Source organism: Mirounga leonina, unplaced genomic scaffold (genome assembly GCF_011800145.1).
Source record: "Mirounga leonina isolate KUSES-001 unplaced genomic scaffold, KU_Mleo_1.0 Mir_170, whole genome shotgun sequence".
In the NCBI taxonomy this organism is placed as follows: Eukaryota; Metazoa; Chordata; class Mammalia; order Carnivora; family Phocidae; genus Mirounga; species Mirounga leonina.
In genome coordinates this window covers 42110964-42123368 of record NW_023270433.1, presented here as the reverse complement: position 1 = coordinate 42123368, position 12405 = coordinate 42110964, and the positions used below count along the sequence as shown (strand labels likewise).

The 12405-nt window shown below is 43.3% G+C and overlaps 1 protein-coding gene across 4 annotated transcripts in view; it reads right to left on the bottom strand.

Annotated features, from left to right (window-relative positions):
- Positions 1-12405, bottom strand: part of MOB3B (MOB kinase activator 3B) — a 212408-nt gene that overhangs the window by 36116 nt on the left and 163887 nt on the right. For 2 of the 4 annotated variants that reach the window (XM_035016523.1, XM_035016524.1), the window contains exon 4: positions 10666-11053. The exons of the other annotated variants lie outside the window; for them this stretch is intronic. In XM_035016523.1, coding sequence (XP_034872414.1) covers positions 10994-11053 — 60 coding nt within the window. In that variant the 3' untranslated portion in view covers positions 10666-10993. Of the gene's footprint in view, positions 1-10665; positions 11054-12405 lie in introns of those variants that run through there. 4 annotated transcript variants of the gene reach the window in all.

The window sequence follows — 12405 nt, the reverse complement described above, 5'->3', positions numbered from 1 at the left end:
ATTAGGTTAATGAAATAAATGGACATGAAACAAACCAAATCTTCATTTTAGCAAAATAAGATTGCTTGCTAGGAGTTAGACTAGCACCAGCTGAAACACGGGCTCAAACTCCTGAGAGCTTTAGGGGCTGATCTTGGTGTCCCGACTCTGTCCCACTTTGTCACTGACTCTCATCTCTATGGGGAGGCCACTATGCTTCCCCCATAGAGAAACTGAAGCTTGCAGAGGTTGGTGGCCTGCCCATGGTTAATACCTGGCAGAGCGAGTATTTGCCTGACATCTATCATTTGGATCTCCTCAATGGGCCTCAGAATCCCATTTTTTCCTTTACATCAGGGAACTGGAAACCACAGCGCACAGGTCAGATCCAGTCCACACCTGTTTTGTATGGCCCATAGACTAAGGATAGTTTTTACATGTTTAAGTAGTTGGAAAAAAAAAAAAGAAGAAGACCATTCCATGACACAGGAACATTCTACGAGGCTCGAATTTCAACGTCCATCAGTAAAGTTGTACTGGGATGACAGAGTCACGCCCATTCATGTCTGCATTGTCTCTAGCTGCTTTCCCGCTCCAAAGGCAGAGGTGAGCAGTTGTGACAGAGACCATTTAAGGCCCACAAGCTAAAATGTTTGGTGTCTGGAGCTTTTCAGAAACAGTTTGCTGCACCCTGAGGATACCACGGCCAGTGTGACTCTGTAGGATTAAGGCCCATGGGATTATAAATGGGTCCCCAAGCTACCAGGCTTGTAAAGTTGACCTAGCCATAAATAGTCCAATGTTTTTCCTGCTGTGGGCGAGCAGTGATGCTCCATCAGGAAGAAAACACAGGTAGTAAAGCAAGAATAAACTCTGCACGTTGGAACGCCTGGGTGGCTCAGTCGGTTAAGCATCTGCCTTCGGCTCAGGTCATGATCCCAGGGTCCTGGGATAGAGTCCTGCATCGGGCTCCCTGCTCCGCGGGGTGCCTGCTTCTCCCTCTGCCTCAGCCTCTCTCTCTCTCTGTCTCTCATGAATAAATAAATAAAATCTTTAAAAAAAAAAAAAAAGAATAAACTCTGCACGTGCCTGCAGCCTCTTAGAACAGAACTGGTATGGCTTTCAGAGTATGGGAGGAGACAAGCTCCTTTCTTTTTGTAGTCTCCGATTCCCAATTAATGAACCATGAAAACAACATGGATTTTACCTAAAGGGAATGTGCTTCAGAGAGCTAAAGCAATTTTTACGTGTGAGGGCTCCTTCCTCACTCGTTTGGCTGATACTTTAGGACAAAGCTGCAATTTTATATGTTTTAGCAATAGAGGTGATTATCGTTCTACTGTCGGCACATGGTGTTTTGCTCTCAAGATAAGAGGGAAATTGTCTAATGTATTGAAGGTGGGGAGAGCAGTTCTGCCTCAGCTGAAGAGAAATAAAAGCAGATGCCCCTTTTCTTGGCATACTTTTTGTTCCCTTTCCTGGCCCCAGTTGCACACCCTAAAGACCTGGCTCATATGTGAAAATAAAAGAAGATAAAATAAAAACCATACCTATCAAGATGAAGAGAATTCTGGAAATGGATGGTTGTGTGGGTTGCACAACAATGTGAGTGTACTTTCTGCCACCAAACTGCATACTTAAAATAGTTAAGATGGCAAATTTTACATTATGTGTACTTTACCACAATTTAAAACAAAACAACAAAAATCCCATAGCTATCAATTTTGGAAAAAAGCATTTCAAAAGCTTCAAGGAAGAAAATTTTTATATACAATCCCATTAGCAAAGTGGGAAAAAAATCCACAGAGAAGGGGTTTTGAAAGATTTGAAGATTTATTGGAAAAAATGAGCATTGGTGTGTAGTTTGCGTGTGTGGGTGCTTGTGCGCATATGTATGTACATGCGTACACTTAACGCTTGTGCATGTGCTTTCAAGAACACACTCAGTCCAACTCATTAAATCCCCTCTATCATTGCTGTCGGTATTGGAAACAAAAAATGTTTAGAATTCTTCCATCTGGAATCATCTATTCATACAAAATGCCAAGCACCCTTGCACCAACAACAGAAACCAAAATAATGAGTAACTGTCTGAGAACCTCTTAGGACTCTAACATCTTACAGCAGTGACACCAAGGGGAAAACTACACCTGTGAGTACCTAGTAAGATTCCTCTGCAGTAGATGCACAAAGACCGCTGTCACCGTCCAAGAAAGGGCGAGTTCCAAATAAAGCGAAAACCACATCAGAAACCTTATATTAAAAATGGAATTTAGATATGAACGGGAGTGCCAACTTTCATGAAAAGTCTGCCTCTTCAATCGTGAGGCCATACAACTAAAACCAACCTAGGTGGGATGTGGTCAAATACCTTATTTGACTCCTGTCCATTTGCCTGTGTTTTTCAAAGAGTAGGAAGATGAAATTCCTCGAGTGTGTGCTGTGAGCGCTCGGTACCGTCTGCCAGCTCCCCAGAGCAGGGTTGGTGCGTGGCGGGGCTCCCGAAGGCTCTACTGTTGAGAGTGAATGTATATGATAACAACAGCTGATTTACAGCCCGGGCCTGGCAGCGACGGGGTTGACAATCTAAATGCCAACTGGCGATGACACTGGTCGTGTCGGGTGAAGCCAGAGACAAAGGAACAGATGTGCTCTGTGTCTCCTGGTGCCCGAGACACCACAGTCGCTGCGGACCAGCGATGGCGATGGGGCACGGAGCAGCATGGTATGAAGCTGACGGCAACGCAACCCAATGACCACTGTCGCGTTGGCTTCATCCGAACTGGGGACACCCCCCAACGCGCATGCACACATACACGGCGATGCTGCATTTCGTATGCTTCGAAATTCTGGGCTTTCAAAATAGCGGAAAATTCTACAAACAACACTTAACGTGCAGACACTGTGGACGTGTTGCCAGATTGTAATGGGCCAGACCCGGTCCTGCCCACCACAGGCTCTATATAAGGCAGGAGTGCAAAATGATGGCTCTTGGGCAAATCGCACTCCTAGAAAGAATGGGTTAGGCTTGTAGGTTTAAAAAAATGAAGTGAAATGAAATAAATAAAATAAAGTGTAAGAACTGCTCTAATCAGTCGCCACCATTTAAAATTCTGAAGGGTTCCCCTAAAATGTTGGAGTTCCTATTTCTTTTGATTTGGAAACTCTGGCTCCCAACTCCCCCAGTGAAACCATTATCTAGAGTTGCATGGAGGTGGCTCCCAGAGCTTCCTATTTCTTACTACCTGCTTGCTAACTCACATCTGCTACCTGCCTGGCCTCTGTAGGCTTTGGGTTTGGGTCATCTGACCTACAGACATTACATTTCTTGAGGCAGGCAACATGCCTTTTTAGTTGCCCTAGCACTTAGCACCAGCTCTTTACACACTCTCATGTTGTTTGAGTCACTAAACAGAGCACATTCCATGTGTTCAGAGAGCTGACGTGATCTGACCAGGCCCTCACAGCCAGATGCTGTTTTATCCAAGGGTTAGAACCTTAGGAAATCTCCTAGCTGCTACAGATCATCAGAAATCATTTGAATTAGTGTGTCCCTGAACAAAAATCTGCCCCAGCAGAGGCCACGTCTGGGTTTTGGGGTCAGACTGCCTGTGTTCAAATCCTGACTCCAGAGGGCTGTGTGACATTGGACAAATTACTTCACCACCTTGTCTGATTTTCCTCTTCTCTAAAATGGAGATTAAAACAGTATTTATCTCAGAATTATGTGCAGATTAAATGAGGTAACACATAAACCCATTTTCCACAGCACTTGGTACACAGCTTTATTAAAAAAATTTCCCTATCCTCAGATTACTATATTCTCAGAAGCTGAACATACCAAATTTTAAAAGTATATCATTATTACAGGCCATTAAAGTTCTTCCTATGCTGAAATACTTTAATAAGACATAGACATAAATCTCTACTATAAATCTGTTTCAAAAAATTTACTATTATAAATAAATGAAGTAAAAAAAAAAGGCAGTGGGCAATCTATGTCATTCTGGATCTACAATGTGGCAGAACTGGAAGGAAATCAGAATCTTCCCTAATCCAGTGGATTTACAACATATTTTAGTAGCAGAAACCATTTCTTCTAATGCAATCTGACACAAAAGCCACTAATGAAAAAATATGGCAAATCTGGTTGAAGAGGAGGTGAGGCCCCAGCCCCCATGGGGGGCTGTTGCTAAGGATGACCAATTTGGGCTAAGCTCCCTCATTTTACCAGTGGGAAAACTAAGACTGTTGGTATCTCCACACGGATAGGAGGGCTCACGTTAAGGACCAAGACTAACCTGTCACTGTACCCCCAGAGCCTAGCCATGTGCCTGGAACACAGGGCCCTGGCAGCTCTGAGGTTTGTGTGATGGGGACTCTGATACATGTGAGGGGCCATGCTGAAGTGGTGAGGTCTGGAAGGGATGGACTTCTAGGGTGTGGTGATGATTGCTGCCAGCAAAGTAACACCATCATGGTTTAGACAGGGTATGGGTGTAGGGTTGACTCGGGGGATAAGGGACAGAGTGGAGAGAACCGAGCCTGAACTTAAGCAAATAAAAGTAGTGGGGCTAGATGCCATCTACAAGATCAAGATGAGGGGGCCACTCTTCAGCCTAGGCATCCTGTTGGACTCCAATTCAGCCCAGAAATTGGGGAATAGATGGTATTAGTTTCAAAGTGTGATGCCTGGACCGCTTACATCAACATTACCTGGGAGCTTATTAAAAATGCAGATTCATGAGTCCCATCCCAGAACTACTGAGTCAAAAATTCCAGTGGTAGAACCCATGCATTTATCCTCCCCAAGCTCCCCAGATGTTGTGGGGGAAAAGTCTGGGAAGCACCATACTCGATCTCACTGGGGCTCACCAATGGTGTCTCATGAGGGCCATCTAGAGAGCTGTACTTTGCGTGGGCCCTACCCTTGGAGATTCTGATTTAATAGGCCTGGGACGGGACTGAGGGCTGAGATGCTTTCTGAAATCTCCCCCAGTGATAATGAGGCAGAATGGTTTACAACCATTCATAACTGATTGCCAGAGGGAAGGGAGAGCCACCTGTCTCTGTGACATAAATTATTCCTGTTATTATATAACCAATGAAAATGCAGATATTCTAATTGGCCCTTAGGGATAAGTCACTACTTTCCCTTTCAGTTTGTCTTGTTAACCACCCAGGCAGCTGGGAGACAAGAGTTTTCAGCAAAGACCTATCAAATCACTGTTCTTGTGAATACTGAGGTTGTTGTAAAAATATATTGAATGCATTTACCAAGCATACTTTAAAAATAAAGTTTATTGGGCGCCTGGGTGGCTCAGTTGGTTAAGCGACTGCCTTCGGCTCAGGTCATGATCCTGGAGTCCCGGGATCGAGTCCCGCATCGGGCTCCCTGCTCGGCAGGGGGTCTGCTTCTCCCTCTGACCCTCCTCCCTCTCATGCTCTCTGTCTCTCATTCTCTGTCTCTCAAATAAATAAATAAAATCTTTAAAAAAAAAAAAAAAGTTTATTGAGGTATATTTGGTCTTATAAAATGCTTCTACTTAAATGTACAATTCGATGAACTTTGATAGGGATACGCTCCCAGGTAACCACCACATTAAGATATGGAACATTTCCATCACCTCTGGAAATTCCTTCCTGCCCCTTTGCAGTCAATCCCCTACCCATCCCCCCACACCTCCCCCCGAACCCCCGCACCCTGCAACTATCCATCTGCTTTCTGACACTGTCCATTAGTTTAGACTGCTCTAGAATTCGATGTAAACGGGATCAAACAGTCTGTACTTTTCATGTCTGGTTTCTTTTGCTCAGCACAATGTTTTTAAGGTTTCTCTCTACCATGAATTATATTATTTGTTGTTTCTTCTCTGTTTCAAAGGGAAGCGCACAGGGATTCTGGGCACTACTTCAGGAGAAAGGGCAAGTTTCAGGAGTGATGGAGGGCATATTACTGAGACAACGGGCTCGGCTGTCTTCCTCAAGGAGCTTGGTTAGGAAGGGGAGGATGGGGCTACTGCTCTGAGGTAATGGTCACGGGAGTTTTCAAGGAGGCAGGTGATTTCTGGAGGAATGAGCGCTCTGGGGGAGTAGCAGACCTGAGCAGCAGGATGTGGGAAATGAAAGAAGAAAGGGAAATGGACAGGCCAAAGGCAAAATCACCCGTTAAAAAATTTGGTCTCTGTATTGATTTAAAAATATACTAGAAAGTCTTTGATATTTCTTTCTTTGAGAAATAGAGATTAATTCCCTCTCCTAAGTATGGGCTGGACTGAGTGACTCACTTCTAAGGAAGAGAAAATGGTGGAAGGGGTGACTTATCACCTCTGATACTGGTCCCTAACAATATGCTGGCTTCCATCTTGGTTGCCCTCTTTGCTTCAGGGAGCAGTTAGCACGGAACCAACGTCGTGTAGAGGGAGGGAGGTCTCTCTGAGGAAGGGACAATGAAGCTGCAACTTGCAGGCTGAGGAGGACTCAGGAGGACATGGAGGCCGGGGGCTCACAGGGATCTCTGGGCTGGCAGTGAGAGGACACGGCCCATTCAAGGAACTCTAGGAAGTTCTCTGTGGAGTAGTCTGCATTTCTCTTTCTTCATCCAGACCTACCTGTATGCCTTTATTTTTAGTTATTGGTCCAGGTATATTCAGATTCACAATGTAAATAGGAATCTGTTAGCATTAACAATGTGGCACTAATATTGATTCATATTATGTTCTACTACTACACTATGGCCTAACTGGCTTTGTTGGTAGCCGATACCTCTGAACTTTATGCATAAAATTATTTCACAGGAAGAGGTGTTCCTAAGACCACACAAGTCCCTAGGATAGGGATTGCCTATGCTCTTATCCTCATACTTTTATGTGGTGGAACAGGCGGGTGGTGAGAGAAGACATACTGTTATATATCAATAAATAAAACCTTCCTGCATTCAAATCCTAATACTCATTTGATATCTTTTGGAGCCAAAGAATCTAGTCTTCTCCGGCCGGGAAATTTGAATTAGTCTAGACCACACATGGCAGCCAAAATTTGGCAGTCTTATCTATGGGAATCAAGCCATACTGACTATTCCCATTTTCATATAAATGCTCACAGGGATGAATTAAATCCTACTGTGTGTGACTGGCATTCGGCAGCAATTTCCAATTCGGCAGACACAGTGAAGTGTAATTATGATTTGGTGCCCCAGAGATCAACAGCACTCCTGAGATACTGAGCTGCTCTCTGACATGGACAGTCTGACATTGGACCTAGGGAGGAACAGTGAACATATGATTTTGAATTTTACCTGTTTTTCATCTGTAAACCAGGAGAGGAGTGGCCTAACCAGTACACAAGTGGCTTTTTGAGCACTTGAAATATGGCTAGGAAGATGAAGAAACTAATTTTTATTTTAATTAATTTAACTTGAAGCAGTCACAAGTAGTTAGTGGCTACTGTACTGGATGGTGCAGCTCTAAGTAATGGATCGAAGGGTATGCTTTTTTAAACTCATGAGTTTCTTAAAGAATGGAGATGTATCTTACCTACTGTCACTCTAGCACTCACCACAGTGTCTGTGATATAGGTTTTTAAAAAAATGCTTATTAACAGACTCAGCAGACAGACGAGAACTGAGCTCATTATGGAGAAGGTAGATTATATAAGACTGCATAGTTAGTATTTCCCAAAGGGTATTTCAAAGCTTTAGATACACAAAAAGCTCTGTAGAGAAAGGATTCCCTGATCAAATAAATCTGCACGTTGCATGCTTTTCTTGGAGGGTGAGGATGCACGTTAGGATATTAAAGACACCAGAATGGCTTTATTGACTCACTGTGTCCCAAAATTATTTGAATATGGAGCTCCCCTTTCACATAACACCTTTTGACATCCCTTAGAACTAGCACTTTGGGAGATGCTGCAGTAATGACAGGGCAGGAGGGAAACTTCCAATGAATTCCTTGAAAGCAGGGACCCTGATTTTCAGCACATGTTCAGCATGTAATAAATGTTTACCCTGAGTGGTCTAGAAATGACTCTCTGTTAAAAATCAGAGGCAGTTGAAAACCATCCCCATTCAATGCTACCTAGAGCAACCTACATATTTAATGCAATCCCTATCAAAATACCATCAACTTTTTTCAAAGAAATGGAACAAATAATCCTAAAATTTGTATGGAACCAGAAAAGACCCCAAATAGCCAGAGGAATGTTGAAAAAGAAAAGCAAAGCTGGTGGCATCACAATTCTGGACTTCAAGCTCTATTACAAGGCTGTAATCATCAAGACAGTATGGTACTGGCACAAAAACAGACACATAGATCAATGGAACAGAACAGAGAGCCCAGAAGTGGACCCTCAACTCTATGGTCAACTAATCTTTGACAAAGCAGGAAAGAATGTCCAATGGAAAAGACAATTTCTTCAACAAATGGTATTGGGAAAATTGGACAGCCACATGCAGAAGAATGAAACTGGACCATTTCCTTACACCACACACAAAAATAGACTCAAAATGGATATAAGACCTAAATGTGAGATAGGAAATCCATCAAAATCCTTGAGGAAAACACAGGCAGCAACCTCTTCGACCTCAGCCGCAGCAACTTCTTCCCAGAAACATCACCAAAGGCAAGGGAAGCAAGGGCAAAAATAAACTAATGGGACTTCATCAAGATAAAAAGCTTTTGTACAGCAAAGGAAACAGTCAACAAAACCAAAAGACAGCCGACAGAATGGGAGAAGATATTTGCAAATGACATATCAGATAAAGGGCTAGTATCCAAAATCTATAAAGAACTCATCAAACTCAACACCCAAAGAACCAATAATCCAATCAAGAAATGGGCAGAAGACATGAACAGACATTTCTGCAAAGAAGACATCCAAATGGCCAACAGACACATGAAAAAACATCACTCGGCATCCGGCAAATCCAAATCAAAACCTCAATGAGATACCACCTCACACCAGTCAGAATGGCTAAAATTAACAAGTCAGGAAAAGACAGATGTTGGTGAGGATGCAGAGAAAGGGGAACCCTCCTACACTGTTGGTGGGAATGCAAGCTGGTGCAACCACTCTGGAGAACAGTATGGAGGTTCCTCAAAAAGTTGAAAATAGAGCTACCATACGATCCAGCCATTACACTACTGGGTATTTACCCCAAAGATACAAATGTAGGGATCCAAAGGGGCACATGCACCCCGATGTTTATAGCAGCAATGTCCACAATAGCCAAACTATGGAAAGAGCCTAGATGTCCATCAACAGATGAATGGATAAAGAAGATGTGGTATATATATATATACAATGGAATATTACACAGCCATCAAAAAACGAAATCTTGCCATTTGCAACACCATGGATGGAACTAGAGGGTATTATGCTAAGTGAAATAAGTCAATCAGAGAAAGACAATTATCATATGATCTCACTGATATGTGGAATTTGAGAAACAAGGCAGAGGATCATAGGGGAAGGAAGGGAAAAATAAAACAAGAAGAAAACAGAGAGGGAGACAAACCGTAACAGACTCTTAATCCCAGGAAACAAAGTGGGTTGCTGGAGTGGAGTTGGGGTGGGAGGGACGGGGTAGCTGCGTGATGGATATTGATGAGGGTATGTGCTATGGTAAGTGCTGTGAACTGTGTAAGACTGATGAATCACAGACCTGTACCCTGAAACAAATAATAAATTATATGTTAATTAAAAAAAAAAAAATTCCCACTCAGCCAAGGTGAAGAGAGAGGGCAGAGTGTGACTTGTAAGTGTAGGCATTCTTAGGTTGCCGTAGAGGGCATACCTGTAGAAGTGGAAAGTAATCTGACATGGGAGCATTACACAGAAGTATGTAATGGTAAACTGGAACAGAAATAATGAGTTATGAAATATACACACATATATATACATATATACACACATATATACTGATCTCTATGCACAAAATGGAGCTCAAACTCATGACCCCAAGATCAAGAGTCACATGCTCTACTGAGCCAGCCAGGAGCCCCAGGAAATATACTAATAGTGTTTTTAAAACTGTGTACTTTAAAAATTAAACCACAGGGACACCTGGGTGGCTCAGCCGGTTGAGCATCTGCCTTCGGCTCAGGTCATGATCCCAGAGCCCTGGGATTGAGTCCTGCATCAGGCTCCCTGCTCAGCGGGGAGCCTGCTTCTCCCTCTGCCTGCCAGTCCCCCTGCTTGTGCTCTCTCTCTGACAAATAAATAAAATCTAAAAAAAAAAAAAAAAAGTTAAACCACAACTGGGAATTCATTGTGATTAGAATATCAACCTCCATATAAAGGAATCAATCCAGAGATACAGGGTGGTTTAAAACAGGATGGGGCATGGGTTCCTGGGGACAGAAGAAGAGAATGGTCCTGTCTGAGGGAAAAAAAAAAAAGATAATACAAGAATCTGATTGAGACCAGGACGTTGTTAGTTACTTAGTTACTTCCTTAGTTACGTCTGGTTTGGGGCTTTGCTAATACTTTAGCAAGAAGGGATTAGAATTAACTCTAGATCCACATGATAATTTCAGCTGAAAATTATTTGTAGTTATTATACATACACATATGCTTTCGTTTAATAAAGTATATATAGACCGTTCCATGGTCGAGAATAATCTTCTTTTCAATGAATCCCTTTTGTTCTCTTTTAAAACTTGGAAGTTAAAAAAACTCAATCTTTTCAGATCGAATTGAGTAGAGGAATCCGGGCGGGAAAAACTCTAACCAAAACCTTTCGTCAAGGTCACAGAACCCTTTGCAGTGAAGTGCCTGTACCCTCAGGGCTGGATATGTTACATGTACATAATCCGCAGACTTCATCATGTGCTTTGGAATCACTGAGATCTGCTCCCCTTAAAACAGAGGCTTCAAAATGAAACATGCACACATATTGTAAAGATAACATCACCTCAGTGTCTACAAAGATGCTTAACTCCCTATTCCAGGAGGGCCCACTCCATATCCAGGGAAAGTCCTCACTAATTGTGTAATCCACCTTCAAGTACAGTCACCAAGCAGTCTGCACCCCCACCAGCTTGCTCCTTCGAGCATTTCCATCACAGCAGCTCTGTGAAGAGAGAGCGGAGCGAAGAGTATGCTCAGAGCCGTTGGTCCTGGGCACGCAGGTCACTGTGAGCAGCTTTGGTCTTTGGTTAGGCCTTTGAAATCACAAGATCTGATTTTCCTGATTATTTTAAAAGTGATACACGTTTGTGATAGAAAACCTGAAAAACCCCCAAAAGTACATATATATATATAAAGAAGCATTACCCATTAATTCCACCAAGAGAGAATGGCTCTTAATACTTCTTGCCACACTTCCTTTCTCAACTATGGTTAGATGATTCTAGTGGACATACTGACAGACACATGGTTAGAGTGATTTTCCAATACATTTTTGAATCTTGTTTCTATTTACTCAATATTATCTGCTGACAATTTTCACATGGACATCATCTTCCACTGTAATTGAGCACATTTTAGGCCCTGAAATAAACCAGACCACATCTGATCCCAAACCCAACCAAAACCAAGACCAAAAGCGAAAACAAAAGAAACTCAAAAAACTAAAACCAGTCCTCCTCCCACAAACCGGAAGCAAAAGCTCTCTGGACATCAGGAAAGGATGAATAAATAGAACTGACAAAGACATGTGGCTGATTCTGCCACATTCCCAGTAACTCAGCACAAGGCAGTTATTGAAAATAACCCCACATTTCTTTGCTATTTTCTAAATTGACACTTTAGAGCATGTCTGCCAAGACTCTTAAAATGGCCCCTGGCTGGCACTCTCACTCAGCTGTGGGCATTTGGGTTGCCCTGAGCAACCACTCCCAGGTGATGCCACACTGGACACACACACACACACACGCCAGTCATGTCATCTAAACCGACGAAGTCCCAGGAAAGCAAACTCCAGCTAGGGTCTGTGCTGGTGTGTACCCCATCTGCTGGCATGGGGGGCTTTAACTCATGGAGGCCTCACTAAGCAAGAAGCCACCTTGGACCAAAGATGACAAGGCTGAGGACACGCCACGTCAGAGATCATCATCTCAGCACTCAAGCTGGGGGGACTCCTGATATGGGCTCTTTGACATACGGGAAAACTGAGGACCACAGACATTACATGCCTCGCTCAGGGCTGGACGACCACTGTGGTGACATAACAGTGGGAGCAACGTGGTAGCAAAGGCTGAACTGCAAGACTCACAGGCTGAAGCCCTCTCTTCTTCAATGCCTGTGCCCACGTCCGAGAATTTGGGCTGCAAGTCAAGGAAACTGACTGATAAGAAGCATCCCAGAGGACTTTGCACAGATAATTTTTGTAAGAAAGGGTCATTTCAAAAGCCCCCAGTGGCTCTTCTGGGAGCAGCTCTGGCTCATGGGAGAGTCTCTGCTTCTTTTCAGAGCCCTGATCCA